Raw genomic sequence first — 16,820 nt, forward strand, 5'->3', positions numbered from 1 at the left:
GTCCTCTGGGGCACTCTGTAGCTATCACTCCATTCATGTTATACGCGAAGGCTACAATCAGTTTTACCATTGTTTGTAGGCACCGGAATTTTTACGGGTGCGGAGAGTGGGAGCTTTTCCAATGTGACATTTGAGACTTCAGTTCTGGGTAAAAATCTCGTATCGAGGTTTAATCAAGTGGAACAGTCCTTTTCAGAAACTGCTCTACTTCTGTTCGATAACGTTGAAGCCATTCTTTTGAGATTTTTTTGCGGTCTACTCTCTGTTCTTCACTCAGATCACACAGACCCATCTGGCAGCAACTTTTCTCATTTTTAACTTTTCATTTACGATTCTGTAAATTGAAGTGAAGGACATTCCGACCTTAAATGCAATTCCCCCACACGTTTTTCGTCTATCCTCTCTCACAATGTCATTAACAATAACTTTGAAGGTTTAATCTGTTGCGTCTGATAACCTTCCACTTCCTGGCTTGAAACGTGAATACCACCGTGATGCTGTGCTACAATCCACTACATCATTTTCACACACCTCTCTCAAAGAGCTGTAAATTTCCGTTGGGTTCTTCCCACGTAGGAAGTCAGATGTAATTTAGACACGCTGTTCGCTATGTGTGATCCGACTTGACTCGGTTTCATCTTGCATTTTAAAACTGAATATCTCATGACACAGCTACCATAGCAGTCGCACATACGCAGATGCAGGACTTTTGAAATGACACTCGTACTTCGCTTAATTTCTTGTAGCCTTTTAATTATCCCTGATTAAGATGTATTAACATTTGATAGCCAGCAAATTTCGTAACAGCAAAAGCGTTTACTTATTGCTGTAGGTTACGGCAGTCACACCACACCGTTACTTGCAGAGTAAATTTAACTGCGAAACATCATCGTTCATTCAGATCAGCACACCTTTACTGTTTGAGAAGTGCTTCACCTGACAGTCTTTGTGCCGGAGTAATGTGTTCGAAACGAATTTCTTTGCGAGTTGCGTTGCATTTTGACGATAATAGCAGTCCAGACATAAATGCCCGACAGGTCTGCTGTGCTACACGGTGTGTTACGCTGGTGTGCAGGAGTTCCTTCTGAAGCCAGAGGCGACAGTGGCGGACAGGGCGCAGGGAGCCGCCGCCGGGGAGGTGAGCCTGCAGCACGTGTCGGCCACGTGGGACGGCGACCACCCTGCGCTCTCCGGCATAGGCCTCAGCCTCCGTCCGGGCCTGCTGTGCGCCGTCGTGGGGCCTGTCGGCTGCGGGAAGGTAAAGCACGTGACTCTGCGCTTTGGACGCGACGAGCTACACAGTCCAGTCACGCTCAGTCAGCACGGTATTCTGCCACAATGAACACGTCAACCTTCTCACTAGCAGAAGTAGGAAACAGGTATAATATGCAAACATTTTTAGCGAAGTTTTAATGACAGAACTGGTATACACTAGCGATTTTTTTAAATTGGTCATCAGCCTTCTGACTGGTTTGATGCGCCCTCCACGAATTCCTCTCCTGTGCTAACCTCTTCATCTCAGAGTAGCACTTGAAACCTACGTCCTCAATTATTTGTTAGATGTATTCCAATTTCTGCCTTCCTCTACAGTTTTTGCTCTCTACAGCTCCTTTAGTACCGTGAAAGTCATTTCCTGATGTCTTAACAGATGTCCTATCATCATGTCTCTTTTCCTTATCGGTGTTTTCCACATGTTCCTTTCCTCTCCGACTCTGCGCAGAACCTCCTCATTCCATACCTTATCAGTCCTCCTAATTTTCAACATTCGTCTGTAACACCACATCTCAAATGCACCTCTTTTCTTCCGATTTTCCCACAGTCCATGATTCACTATCATACAATGCTGTACTCCAGAAGTACATTCGCAGAAATTTCTTCCTCAAATTAAGGCCGATATTTGATATTAGTAGACTTCTCTTGGCCAGGAATGCACTTTTTGTCATTGCTAGTCTGCTTTTGAAGACCTCCTTGCTCCGTCCGTCATTGGTTATTTTACTGCGTAGGTAGCAGAAGTCTTTAACTCCATTTACTTCGTGACCATCGATCCTGATGTTAAGTTTCTCGCTGTTCTCATTTCTACTACTTCTCATTACCTTCGTCTTTCTTCGATTTACTCTCAATCCGTATTCTGTACTCATTAGACTGTTAATTTCGTTCAGCAGATCAGGTAATTCTTCTTGACTTTCACTCAAGATAGCAGTCATCAGCGAATCGTATCATTGATATCCTCCACCTTGAATTTTAATTCCACTCCTGAACCTTTCTTTTACTTCCATCACTGCTTTCTCGATGTACAGATTGAACAGTAGGGGCGAAAGGCTACATACTTGTCTTACACCCTTTTTAATACGAGCACTTTGATCTTGGTCGTCCACTCTTATTATTCCCTCTTGGCTGTTGTACATATTGTATATGACCCGTCTCTCCCTATAGCTTACCCCTACTTTTTTCAGAATTTCGAACATCTTGCACCATTTTACATTGTCGAACGCTTTTTCCACCTCGACAAGTCCTGTGAACATGTCTTGATTTTTCTCTGTAGTCTTGCTTCCATTATTAACCGCAACGTCAGAATTGCCTCTCTTGTGCCTTTACCTTTCGTCATCTAGCGCATCCTCAATTTTCTTAAAGCAACTTGGATGCATGAGCTGTTAAGCTGATGGTGCGATAATTCTCTCACTTGTCAGCTCTTGCAGTCTTCGGAACTGTTTGGATGATGCTTTTCCTAAACTCTGGTGGTATGTCGCCAGACTCATTCATTCTACACATCAACGTGAGTAGCCGTTTTGTTGCCAGTTCCCCCAATGATTTTACAAATTTTGATGCAATGTTATCTATTCCTTTTGCCTTATTTGATCCTAAGTCCTCCAAAGTTCTTCTAAATTGTGATTCTAAAACTGGATCCCCTATCTCTTCTAAACCGACTCCTGTTTCTTCTTCTATCACATCAGACAGCCGGCCGAAGTGGCCGTGCGGTTAAAGGCGCTGCAGTCTGGAGCAGCAAGACCGCTACGGTCGCAGGTTCGAATCCTGCCTCGGGCATGGATGTGTGTGATGTCCTTAGGTTAGTTAGGTTTAACTAGTTCTAAGTTCTAGGGGACTAATGACCTCAGCAGTTGAGTCCCGTAGTGCTCAGAGCCATTTTGAACATCAGACAAATCTTCCTCCTCATAGCGGCTTTCAATGTATTCTTTCCACCTATCCACTCTCTCGCTTGGATTTAACAATAAAATTTCCGTTGCACTCTTAATGTTATCACCCTCGCTTCTAATGTCACCGAAGGTTGTTTTGACTTTCCTATATGCTAAGTCTGTCGTTCCGACAATCATTTCTTTTTGGATGTCTTCACATTTCTCCTGCTGCCATTTCGTCTTAGCTTCCCTGCACTTCCTATTTATTTAATTCCTCAGCGACTTGTATTTCTGTATTCCTGAGTTTCCCGGAATATTTTTGTACTTCCTCTTTTCATCGATCAATTGAAGTATTTCTTCTGTTACCTATGGTTTCTTCGCAGTTACCTTCTTCGAACCTATTTTTTCTTCCCAACTTCTGTGATGGCCCCTTTTAGAGATGTCCATTCCTCTTAGCTGTACTGCCTACAGAGCTATTCCTTCTTACTGTGTCAATAGCCTTACAGAACTTCAACTGCATCTCGTCATTCCTTAGTGCTCCCGTATCCCACTTCTTTGCGTATTGATTCTTCCTGACTAATGTCTTAAACTTCAGCCGACTCTTCTTCACTACTATATTGTGATCTGATTCTATATCTGCTCCTGGGTACGCCTTACTATCCAGTATCTGATTTTGGAATCTCTGTCTGACCATGATGTAATCTAACTGAAATCTTCCCGTATCACCCGGCCTTTTCCAAGTATAACTCCTCCTCTTGTGCTTCTTGAACAGAGTATTCGCTATTACTAGTTGAAACTTGGCACAGAACTCAAACCGAGCGAGGTGGCGCAGTGGTTAGACACTGGACTCGCATTCGGGAGGACGACGGTTCAATCCCGCGTCCGGCCATCCTGATTTAGGTTTTCCGTGAGTTCCCTAAATCGCTCCAGGCAAATGCCGGGATGGTTCCTCTGAAAGGGCACGGACGACTTCCTTCCCCATCCTTCCCTAATTCGATGAGACCGATGACCACGCTGTCTGGTCTTTTTCCCCAACCAACCAACCAACAGAACTCAAGTAGTCTTCCTTCTCTCTCATTCCTTGTCCAAAGCCCATATTATCCTATTCTTCTACTCCTTCCCCCTACAACTGTGCTCCAGTCTCCCACGATTATTAGATTTTTATTCCCCTTTACATACTACCTTACCCTTTCAATATCCTCAAACACTTTCTCTATCTCTTCATTTTCAGCTTGCGACGTCGGCATGTATACCTGAACTATGGTTGTCGGTGTTGGTTAGCTGTCGATTCTGATAAGAACAACCCGTCACTGAACTGTTCACAGTAACACACTCCCTGTCCTAAATTCCTATTCATAACGAATCTTGCTCCCATTATACCATTTTCAGCTGCTGTTGATATTACCCTATACCCATCTGACCAGAAATCCTTGTCTTCTTTCCACTTCACTGACTCCTACTACTTCTAGATTGAGCCTTTGCATTTCCCTTTGTTTCCTAGCTTCCCTACCATGTTGAAGCTTCTCATATTCCACTCCCCGACTCGTAGAACGTTACCCTTTCGTTGATTATTCAATATTTTTCTCATGGTAACTTCCCCTTGGCAGTCCCCTCCCGGAAATCCGAATGGGAGACTATTCCGGAATCTTTTGCCAATGGAGAGATCATCATGACACTTCTTGAGCTACAGGCAACATGTCCTGTGGATACACGTTACGTGTCTTTAATGCAGTGGTTTCCATTGCCTTGTGCATCCTCATTCCGTTGATCATCGCTGATTCTTCCTCCTTTAGGGGCAGTTTCACACCCCTAGGACAAGAGAGTGCCCTGAACCCCTGTCCGCTCCTCCTCCCTCTATGACAAAGCCGTTGGCAGAATGAAGGTGACTTCTTATGCCGGAAGTCTTCAGCCGCCAATGCTGATTATTAATCAAAATTTAAGCAGCTGTGGGATTTGAACCCGGGACCGAAGACGCTTTGATTATGAATCAAAGAGGCTACCACTAGACCATGGGTAGACTAACGGTCTAACACATACATAGTACCAAAGTTGTACCTTAATTTGATGTAAAATCATTACCGTTGTTCTTCTTTGAATACCGCTACGGTCGCAGGTTCGAATCCTGCCTCGGGCATGGATGTGTGTGATGTCCTTAGGTTAGTTAGGTTTAATTAGTTCTAAGTTCTAGGCGACTGATGACCTTAGAAGTTAAGTCGCATAGTGCTCAGAGCCATTTGAACCATCTTCTTTGAATATTGGTGGTGAAAAACTTCCAGTGCCAGTATTTGGCCCACAAGGGGAGGAGTGGTGGTTGCAAAAAGTTCCCCATCGCCAGTCTTTGCACTAATGCCTTGAGTTAAACTCCAAACCTCCCCACAGTGACTCGTGAAATGAGGGCATGTGACACTGTTGACAGCGATTCATCCATTCGATAGCAGCGTTAGTTCGGCTGCCCCCTTGGTGCTACATGAGAGGTGTAGGCCAAGTGCCAGCACCACTTTCACCCTCTCATCCCTTCCCTTCACTCTCCACAATCTCAACATTGCCCGGTACAAGCACTAATCAGAGTCATCCGCACGACACTGATGCACAGGTTGGGCGAAGGAAATGGCAAACCAGGACCTTGCCTACAATGGAAATGCTGGATTCCTGCACCTACTAGTTGGGGGTCGCTGTGGGTTCTGGGCTAAGAGTTCATGATGTCAGCATCAGCATTCCCAGAACTGACATCAGCATCAGCTCTTTCCAGAATCACTGACGTCAGAATCTGGCAATCGGCCAATGACATCATTCCTGGAATTTACTCCTCCTTCCATACCCCTCTGGGAGGGGCCTGTCTATAGGAGTTGGGTTGCATTCGAAGGTGTTTCTTGAATAATTAGAAAGCTACAGCCTCTAGCGAGAACGTATCCCAGTACAAAATTTACCTAGTTGTATTTCCTAAAAAACGTCCTGTTCATTTTCTTGTGTGGGACTAACAGTCTGCATGAAGCGAGTGAGAGCGCAAGAAAAACTCGTATGTGGTTTATGAAGGCCAGATATAACATTGTGGGCTGCGTAAAACCACATAGGCACGTGAATCACCCTGTAAGAAAAAAAAATTTCAATCCTGTCAATCAATAACAGCACATGCGCACTTTTCATAACTCTGGCATGTACACTTGCTTAACATTGCCATAATATCTTAATCGGTCGCTACATTTTATACCGGCATATAGAACACAATTACGCCCTCGCTGTAAGTATTGACTAAGTACCTTCAAAATACCGTCACGCAATGTTACACACATCAAGAAAAGTTTTGAATCATCCCAGTTCCCAGAACTACTGAAGATGGACGTTGACTGTGGATATTGTATCACAGTCACAGTCCTACTGACTGTTCAGATATGTCACTAAACCCGCCCAAAGGTGTAAACAACCATGCATGAGCAGCGCCTATTAGACGGAGGAGGTCCGACAGCTCCAGTCATTTCACCAGGAAGGATGTACACGGCTCGTGTTGTCTATGGTTCAAACATGCCTTTACGCTCAATACCGCCGTTCGATCACGTCCACATTGTAACTTTGTGCCAGGAAGGGCTCTCAACAAGCAAGTGTTCAGGCGTGTCGAAATGAACCAAAGCGATGTTATTCGGACAGGTAGGAGATACAGAGAGACAGGAACTGTCGATGACATGCCTCGCTCAGGTCGCCCAAGGGTTACTACTGCAATGGATAATTGCTACCTATGGATTATGGGTCGGAGGAACCCTAACAGCCACCATGTTAAATAATGCTTTTCGTGCAGCCACAGGATGTCGTGTTACGACTAAAAATGGGCACAATAGGCTGCATGATGCGCAACTTCACTCCAGACGTCAATGGCGAACTCCATCTTTGCAACCACGACACCATGCAGCGCGGTACAGGTGGGCCCAACAACATGCCGAATGGACCACTCAGGATTGGCATCACGTTTTCTTCACCGACGAGTTTCGCATATGCCTTCAACGAGACAATCGTCGGAGACCTGTCTGGAGGCAACCCAGTCAGGCTGAACGCCTTGATCACAGTGTCCAGCGAGTGCAACAGGGTGGAGGTTCCCTGCGGTTTTGGGGTGGTATTATGTGGGGCCGACGTGTGCCGCTGGTGGTCATGGAAGGCGCCGTAACGGCTGTGCGATACGTGAATGGCGTCCTCTGACCGATAGTGCAACAATATCGGCGGAATATTAGCGAGGCATTCGTCTTCATGGACGACAATTAGCACCCCCATCGTGCACATCTTGTGAATGACTTCCTTCAGGGTAACGACATCACTCGACTAGAGTGGCCAGCATGTTCTCCAGGCATGAACCCTATCGAACATGCCTGGGATAGATTGAAAAGGGCTGTTCACGGACGACTTGCGGATAGTATGCCGAGATGAATATAGGTATGCATCAGTGCAAGAGGACGTGCTACTGACTATTAGAGGTACCAGTGTGTACAGCAGTCTGGACTACCACCTCTGAAAGTCTCACTGTATGGTGATACAACATGCAATGTGTGGTTTTCATGAGCAATAAAAGGGGCGGAAATGATTTTTATATTGATCTCTATTCCAATTTTCTGTACAGGGTGATGCAAAACTTTTTTTGAATTTTGTAGATCTCAAGAAAGATATAAACAGTGTATCAAACGCAACGATCATTTGCCTGTCTACAACCATGTGCTGCTGCCAATAAATGTAGTGCTCCACTGTTGTTAGACAACTTGTTGTCCATTCTAGATCTGTAGTGAGAGGGTTAGGTTGTGGGTATCGAGAGATCGAAAGTATTGCTACAAGGGAATACATCTAGCATTGCCTTCTGTGCGCGTATACATTTAATATTCGACTGAAGTCTCAGCTTGTCCGTACACAAATGCGTTCCTACAGAGTCTGTGACTGCTAAACGGATTGACTTAGTACTTTCACGATTACACGTGGCCATGGAACTGACTAGCTGTACTTGCCCACTGGTGTCCATACTAAAGACATTGTGTAGAGCATATCCTCCATTGCGCTGTTGTTCAAAATACTCCACATAATGTATTCTAATACCTCTTCTATTCCACATTTTTGCGGAATTTCTATGAATAACTTTAAGTTAATAATCTTTTTGCAAAACAAATTATCATTAAAAGCTATTACCCCAACAGTTTTAAATTCTGAAAGAATCCATTGCTATGTTGCTACGTGTGCAACAACTTCATTCCTGCATTTTCTACCGCTACTCCAATAAATGGACACCTATCTTTGCTATTTTACACTAAATGTTAATATGTCCCTACGTTTAAAGTAATATTTAAAAATTGCTTGTGCATTATGCAATTGCGTCTTCTTTTTCCAATAACAGTGTATATGTCCTTTCTTTTGGCAGTTGTCTACGCCATATACTTCAGTTTTTCTTTTCCTAGTTACGATGTCTTCCGTTTCCAGTTCTTTTTCGCATACATAAGACATTAACCATGCTTATGGGATTATTACACCAGTAGACAAACTGCAGAATACAACTGGAACACCACAGAACATCTGTTCCATAAGTTATTCCTTAACTGATACTACATTGAAGTGACTGGCACAGAGTACAGTGATAAATACTGTTTTTCGGTCTTTGCACACGGTCAAACATACGATCCACTCAGTTTCCAAGCTACAACATTCTCGACACACTTAGACGCATAGAGTTTTCTTTCCGGTATCCCTTAATGCAGTAAATGATCTCCATTTCGACATTGTTCGACCAGTACTCTAACGTATAGTTATTTGCGGTTATCTTGGCCAGCAAAGGCACCACATATTCAGTGGTTTCTTTTAGTAATGTTAAGACTAAGGACAAAATCTAGTAAGAGGAATGCAAAGATTAGCTATACATTACCTAGAGGCCGCACTGCCTTTCTTTCAAGGATTTACATATCCAAAGGAGTCAATATGTCAAACAGACTTAACGCATTAAGTGTCAAGAGCTTAAAAACTGATCACATGATTGTGACATCGCTTTTCGTTCTTTTATGGCTGCTGTCTACGCCATTGATTCCAGTTTTCGTTTCTCGACTTCGATGGCCTACGTTTCAAGTTTTCTTTTTTTCATACATAACACAATAACCATGCATTTAGGAGCTTGTTACCGCAGTAGACTAACTGCAGAACACTGTTAAACATTACAGACTGGCATTTTACTACACACAGAGAGGCTCCGCAGCGCAATATGACGGCAGGCTGCTGGGGAGCGATTCCGCTTACAACATCGTATAGCCATGTAGAACTATGTTAACTTTTTTTCATACTAATTACTGTTAACAACTGTTATTCCATTGGTTTTAGACTCTACAAAAGGTTGTTATGAGATGTAAAATATCTAAACAAGTCCAGATGTGAGTGGAGCTTTATGAACAGATCTTTCATTCTTTAATGTAGTAAACAGTCTCAGTTTCAACATTTTCTACCAGGACGACGAGTTCGTACTGGGACAGTGTTATTAAGGAAGCAGTGGAAATACGTAGCTCGACGAATCTTGTAAACAGAGACACGGGCTTTCAGCTTAGTTCAGCATGGGATCCAGCACTGGCCATATTGAAGTCGCTTCGAGCAGAGAGGAATACTATTGGTCATAAGACGGAAGACGATTCGCCAGCAACATAAATATTCTGTTGACAATGGGAGGATAATCAAGGCGCCTGCGTGGACGCGCAGTTTTGCTTGCGGCTTCCGACAGAGGTCGCTGGGGCTGCCGATGGCAGCGCAGAGCAGCGGCGGCAGCCTCCGCGCGTGCGCCGAAGTATTTGGTTCTTCATTCTGTAGGTGGCGTTACTGTCCTTCCAGCTATCAGTTGATATCGTCGCTATTGGCCATCGAATTTGGCGCCTCCACGCATGCGCACTTCCTGCCTAAAACTGGCGTAAATAGGGGGCCCTGGTCCTGCCTTAGCATCTAGAGGGTTGGATCCCCTCCTTCGAAAGCGTCAGATTGCAAAGCCTGGGCTACTCTCAGGGTCGAATCTCCGTCTTCGAAGATTGTGTTTGTCTGTCTGTCTGTCTGTGTGCCTGCCGCTTGCTGCTGTCGCTGTTCGTTCGTCCGTCCGTTCGTCCGGCCAGCCGTCCGCCTGCCTGCTTGCTGTCCATCGCCGTCGTCGTGACCGCTGCCGCTGCCGCCGCCGCTACCGCCGCATGCTGTTCGTCCGTCTGTTCGCCGCCGACCATCGCCGACGCCGACGCCGCCGCTGCCTGCTGCACGTCCGTCTGTCCGTCGGCGTTCGTCTGCAATGAGTACTCCCACCTCCACCGTCATCTACACCTCCCCTCCCCCTCTCCCACAGTCACTTCCTGGAGTGCCTCTCCTGGCCTCCCTCCTAACACCTCCCCTTCCCTTCCCCCACTTACCCATCCCCCTATCTCCTCCCCTGCTGTATACCCACACCCCTACACCCTTCCTCCAGCCTCCACACCCTCAACAGCTCCCACTCCTACCCCCGCCCTCACGTACGCCTCTGTTGCCGCCTCTGCTGCCGCCCCTCAGGTGGTTGGCTTCCCCTCTCTCACCGACGCCGTCGCTTCGTCTTCTGCATCTCCCGCACGCATCACGTCGCGCCGAGCCACCATCGCCACCACTGAACCAGCTGCTTCTCCCGGTGCCTCCACTATGCCACAGGGATCTGCCACCCGCCACCTCCCTCTCCTTCCCGTCCCTCTCCCCTCCTCCCAGCCTCCAGTCTCCAAAAAACCCGAAAAGCGCGTCCTAACCGACTCTGCTCCCGCCACTTCCCACAAAAAATCAACACCACCTCCCCCTCCCCCTGCCGTCACCATGGACACCACCCCTCCTCCTGCCACACATACCTTGGCCCCCACCCTCCACACCTTTGTCCTGTCAACTCCCGATCCTAAGTTCCTCGACGCTCGTACCCTCACCAAGGAAATACGAAAGTACTTACCTGGTGCTTCCATCTCCCAACTCATTCCCCACAGGGACTCAGTCCTTATCAAGTCCCCGTCCCCATCCTTTCACACAGACCTCCTGCGAAAACTCTCACGAGTTATGTTTGGCCCCCACGCCTCTCTGACACACTTCCTTTCCACTTCCACTCCTCGTCAGCCCCAGCCTCTCTGTCGCCCCCCCACCTACACCGCTGTGATCACCAAGCTCAGCCCGGTGGTCACAGAGGACGAAGTGTTGGTAGAACTGAACTCCCACCCGGACTTGGAAATCCGCTCTGCCCGCCGTATCCACAATGCCTCTGGTCCCACCTACCTCATGCGGGTATTCTCTGAATCTGCCCCATCCATAGACCATCTCCTCACCCAGGGTGCCCTGATATACCACCGTCGCCACCCTGTTGAATCCTCCAAATCCCCTTCCCAATCCTACCATTGCCAGCGGTGCCTGATGTACAATGACCACTTGACTCCCAACTGCAAAAACTCCCCCACCTTTCCCCATTGCAAGGCCCCCCACTTTCTTAAGAACTGCCCCAACCTTGCTGCTCCTCCTTCCTGTAACACCTGCAATGGCCCCCATCCCACATACTCCCACAAGTGTGAAGCTAAACCCCCTCCAGCCACCCCTGAACTTACAGTCCCAGTTCGCCCTGTCGATCCCCCTGTCCATCCCAACAATTCCCTCCGTCCACCCCTCACGGCCGAGGACATCATCCAGTTCATTACTGTTGTACTCTAAAACATTCACCCTTTTCAGCGCCCCCACACCTTCCAAAAAATATCCCTTGCTGCTCGCTCTGTTTTCCACCTGAACACCTTCGCCACTTACTCCCACAACCAAGCCCACTTCACCTTCACCCGCCTTGACACCCTAGTTTAAGTCTCTTCCCTTCCCTCTCTTCCCCTCCTCCTTCCCGTCATGGCACGGCACGAGTCTCGCATCCTCTTCCAGAACATTCACTCCTTCCAATCCAACAAATACCTCCTCATGCACACCCTCTCCCACCACCAGGTCGACACCTTCCTCTTGAACGAAACCTTTCTCCAGCCCCACCATTCTATCCGCACCTCCCCCTATCTCCTCCACCCCTCTGACGCTCCTGGTACTCGTGCGCAGGGTGGAGTCACGATTGGCCACCTTAAGCATATCCCTGTCCGGCCACAACCTCTCCTCAATGACCCCACTGAACACCTTATCCTTAGCGTCTTCTTCCCCTCCCTCACCATTACCTGTGCCACCATCTATGTCCGCTCCACTGCTCCTCTTCCTTATGACTTCATCTCACACATTGACCACACCTTCTCCACCTATGTGATTGCCGCCGACCTCAACATCCATAGCCGCACTCCTGCTGCCCTTCGGCGGTGGCATCAGTTCCTCTCCACAATCCAAGGTGACCTTGTTCCCCTTCCCCAGCACACCCGACCCGAAAGTAACACCACCCTCGATGTTGTCATTGCCTCCGCCAACCTCCTTGGGCGTATCACTGTCGCCGTCCTTGACCCCACAGGTAGCGATCACCTCCCGGTCCTTCTCACCATAACGTCTGCAATCCGCCCCCCTCTGGCTCCGCACCCTGCACCCCCTCCCAAGGTCGTCCATGACTATCGCCGTGCCAACTGGGATGCCTACCGGGACTCCATCTCCGCCCAGGTCGAAAGCCACCCTCTTACCTATCGCCGTCCTGACGACATCGTCCACGCCTCGTCCTTCCTTCAGAAGGTAATTACTGACGCCGTGGAGGCCCATGTTCCTACTAAAACCATCCACCCACACCGTCCCACTCTCCCTCCGCGGGCTGTCCTCCTCCTCCGTGAATCCCGCCGCCTCTATCGCTCCTTCCTGCGCACTCGTGACAGGGATACACTACAACGCCACCGGCAAATACAGCGACACGTACGGAACCTTATTACGGCAACGAAACGCCGAGACTGGCGCCAGACCTGCACACGACTCAACGCCACCCTCCCTATCAACTCCTCCAAGTACTGGTCCGCCTTCCATCGTCTTACTGGTTCCCTTTCCGCTCCCCACTACCCCCTTCTCCATAACGATCGCCCCCTTCCTGACAACCTCAATAAGGCCAACCACTTCGCTTCCCACCTTTCTGAGGTCTTCTCCATCCCCGATGATCCCCACTTTGATTATTCTCTTTTCTCCCTCCGTCATGGAACGTGCCAATACGTCGGTCGCTCCACTTGCTCCTAGTCTCCAGTACTTGGGGCAGTTGCCCCCCTCCGACGTCAACACTCCCATCACAGCACAAGACATTAAACTTCTCCTCCAGTCCAAACACAACACGGCCCCTAGTCACGACTGTGTCACCTACCGTCACCTTCGAGAAAGCCCCTATTCCTTCCTAACTGTCCTCGCCCATCTCTACTGGCTTCTACCCTGACTTGTGGAAGACCTCCCACGTCCTCTTATTCCTCAAACCCAACAAACCCCCTTCTGCCGCCTCTTCCTATCGTCCCATCTCCCTCACCTCCGTCTTCAGTAAGGTCTTTGAATCCATCCTCTCCCACCGTATCCATCAGCACCTTGCTCAACACCACCTCCTTCCCCTTACCCAGTGTGGGTTCCGACCCTCCTTCGCTGCTGACAACCAACTCCTCAACCTCGTTCACCTTCTGTCCCCCCAGCTCAACTCCCGTCGCTCCGCCAGTTTTGTTACCCTTGACCTCCAAAATGCCTATGACCGTGTATGGCATCCCGGTTTCCTCTTTAAACTCCAAACCTACGCCCTGCCTATCAATTTTGTCCGTCTGGTCACTTCCTTCCTCTCGCACCATCCTTCCTATGTCACCCTCCACAACACCAACTCCTGTACCTTTTATCCAACGGCTGGCGTCCCCTAGGGTTCTGTCCTATCCCCTCTCCTTTATCTCTTGTATACAGCTGATATGCCCAAGCGACCCCCACCAGTCCACCTTCTCCAATATGCTGATGACACCGCCTTCCTGGCCCTCTATCCTACCCTTCAACGGTCTCAACGTACCCTCCAAACCCACCTTAACCAGTTCACCACTTGGTGTAACCAGTGGTTCCTCCGTCTCAACCCCTCCAAAACCCAGGCAGTCATCATAGGCCGCACCACTCGCTCCTTTCGCCTCCATGATTTCTACCTCACCCTTTATGGTCGTCCTATCCAACTCACCCCCACCCTGAAATACCTTGGCCTCACCCTTGACCGACACCTCACCTGAATCCCTCATCTCCTGACCATCCAGCAGAAAGCCCATTCCCGCCTCTGCCTGCTGAAACTCCTGTCCGGCCGGACATGGGGATTGCATCCTTCTACCATCCTCCACACCTACAAATCCCTCATCCGTCCTATCCTCTGTTATGCCAGCGTCGCCTGGATCTCCGCCCCCACCCGCTTTTACAAGGCCCTCCAAATCCTTGAACGCCATGCGCTCCACCTTGCCTTCCGTATCCGCCTTCCTTCCCCCACACGGCTCCTGTATGAACTGATCCCCTTCCCCCACCTCCTCCTGTTCCTCCAACATCTCCGCATCCTTTACATTGTTTGCAGGCTTGATCCCCCCCACCCTCTGGTTTCCTCCTTCCTCTCCACCCCCCGCCCTTTGCCGCGCCTCTATCACTGTATCCCTCCCTCTCTCCACCTCCACACCCTCCATCTCCTTCATCAGGGCAATTTCCAACTCCTCCCCCTCCCGGATGATGAACTTCGCCGTGGCATCTACCCTTCCTTCCAACTATAACCTGGCCTTGTTCCCCCCCCCCCCGTCCCCAGGGCCCCCTTTTCCTCTTTCCTCCTTCTCCCAGAGCGGATTTTCCTCCGTCCCCCCTCCCCTGAGACCCTGCACCCCATACTTGCCTCTCTCCTTCCCACATCCCCCCCTACCTGCCCCTCTTCCGCGAGCTCCCCGCTCCCCTCCCCCATCTCTTCCCCTCCCTCCCTTCTTCAGGTCTCCCTCACCTCCTAGCGCCTGGCAGATCCTCTGTATTGATCATCATCAGTGGGCCACATCAGTGTTGTGTTTAGTGCTGTTTCTCCTGTGCGTCAAGAGGTGTGATTTTAATTGTGTACTGCCTTGAGGTTCGCCGTCAGTGTTACGTTATGTGCTATGCCATCCGTCAACACCTTTATGCTCCAGTCATACTGTGCCTTGTGTTCTTTTAATCGTCGCAGTGTGTGGCTTTTTGTGTGTGCTACTTTTAAAAAGTTTTTTATCTCCATTTTACAGTAACCCCGTTTTTTGTCTATTGCCTTTCATGATGTTTCCCCTTTTTTATATCTATGTTCACCTTATTCTCTCCTTTGCTGTTTTTAAATGTCTTCTATTGTTTTGTTCTATGTCTTTCGGCTGAAGAGCAGCGCATATGCTGCTGCCAGCCTGCCCCGATGGGGAATTGAAATACAATAAAGGAAAAAAAAAACCTGCCTTAGCAGTGTGTTTGTCGCACCTGAAGATGTCGGCCAGTTGCGCTGACGAAATATTGTGGAGTTTTCACTATGACATCCGACGTTTCGCCCGAGAACCATATATACAGCTCAAAACTGGTTCAAATGGCTCTGAGCACTATGGGACTTAACATCTAAGCTCATCAGTCCCATAGAACGTAGAACTTCTGAAACGTAACTAACCTAAGGACATCACACACATCCATGCCTGAGGCAGGATTCAAACCTGAGACCGTAGCAGTCTCGTGGTTCTGGACTGAAGCGCCTGAACCGATCGGCCACCGCTGCCAGCATTTAGACAGCCCAGTGTTTATCATTTAGCGTCACTCTATCTGCAGCCTTATGCTTTGTGTTGCATCTACAATACAGTAGTCGCTGTCTCTTTAAAACATTTCTTATAGTGATTCTATACCGCGAAAGGTCGTTGCCATTACGAACTGTTCTAGTAGGTACATATCCGTCTAATGTTTGATCAACCATTCTTTTAACTTTGAGCCACAGTTCCTCTGCATGCACGAATACAGGTAAATAAGCTGAGGGGAAAAAATCACTACACCAGAAAATAATTAATGTAGAGTAATTACCTTTCTGGAATACACATTTAACTGATTAGCATTGCAAGATCACAGGCTACTGAACGTGAGAAATAAACCAATGAAAATGTGAGATGCTGGTACACTAATAACCGGCAGAACGTTGCATGAAAGCATGCGAACACGCATGCATTTTGTCGTTCAGGTACGAGATGTCAGGTTGTGCAATGGGGTTTCATGCCTGTTGCGCTTGGACGGTCAATTCCGAGACGGTTAATGCTGTTTGTGGATGACGATGGAGTTATCGTCTGATGATGTCCTTTATGTGCTCTACTGGAGACAGATCTGGTGATAAAGCAGGCCAAGGAAGCATGTCGATAATCAGTTCAAAATGGTTCAAATGGCTCTGAGCACTATGGGACTCAACTGCTGTGGTCATAAGTCCCCTAGAACTTACAACTACTTAAACCTAACTAACCTAAGGATATCACACACAGCCATGCCCGAGGCAGGATTCGAACCTGCGACTGTAGCGGTCGTGCGGTTCCAGACTATAGCGCCTTTAACCGCTCGGCCACTCCGGCCGGCGATAATCAGTATGGTGGGTTACCAACAGTATGTGGGCGAGAGTTATCCTGTTGGAAAACACCCCCTGGAATGCTGTTCGTGAAAGACAGCACAACTGGGCAAATCAACAGACTGACGTACAGATCTGCAATCGAGGTGCTTGGGCAGGCACGAGAGTGCTCCTGCTGTCAGACGAAATCTCATGTCAGACCGTAACTCCTT

General features: G+C 48.3%; 1 protein-coding gene across 1 annotated transcript in view; it reads left to right on the forward strand.

The window, feature by feature from the left end:
- LOC124775458 (probable multidrug resistance-associated protein lethal(2)03659) overlaps positions 1-16,820 on the forward strand; it is a 263,350-nt gene that overhangs the window by 101,646 nt on the left and 144,884 nt on the right. Inside the window, exon 7 of the mRNA XM_047250291.1 lies at positions 1,076-1,258. Within this exon, the coding sequence (XP_047106247.1) occupies positions 1,076-1,258 (183 nt within the window). The remainder of the gene's footprint in view (positions 1-1,075; positions 1,259-16,820) is intronic.

Source organism: Schistocerca piceifrons, chromosome 2 (genome assembly GCF_021461385.2).
Source record: "Schistocerca piceifrons isolate TAMUIC-IGC-003096 chromosome 2, iqSchPice1.1, whole genome shotgun sequence".
In the NCBI taxonomy this organism is placed as follows: Eukaryota; Metazoa; Arthropoda; class Insecta; order Orthoptera; family Acrididae; genus Schistocerca; species Schistocerca piceifrons.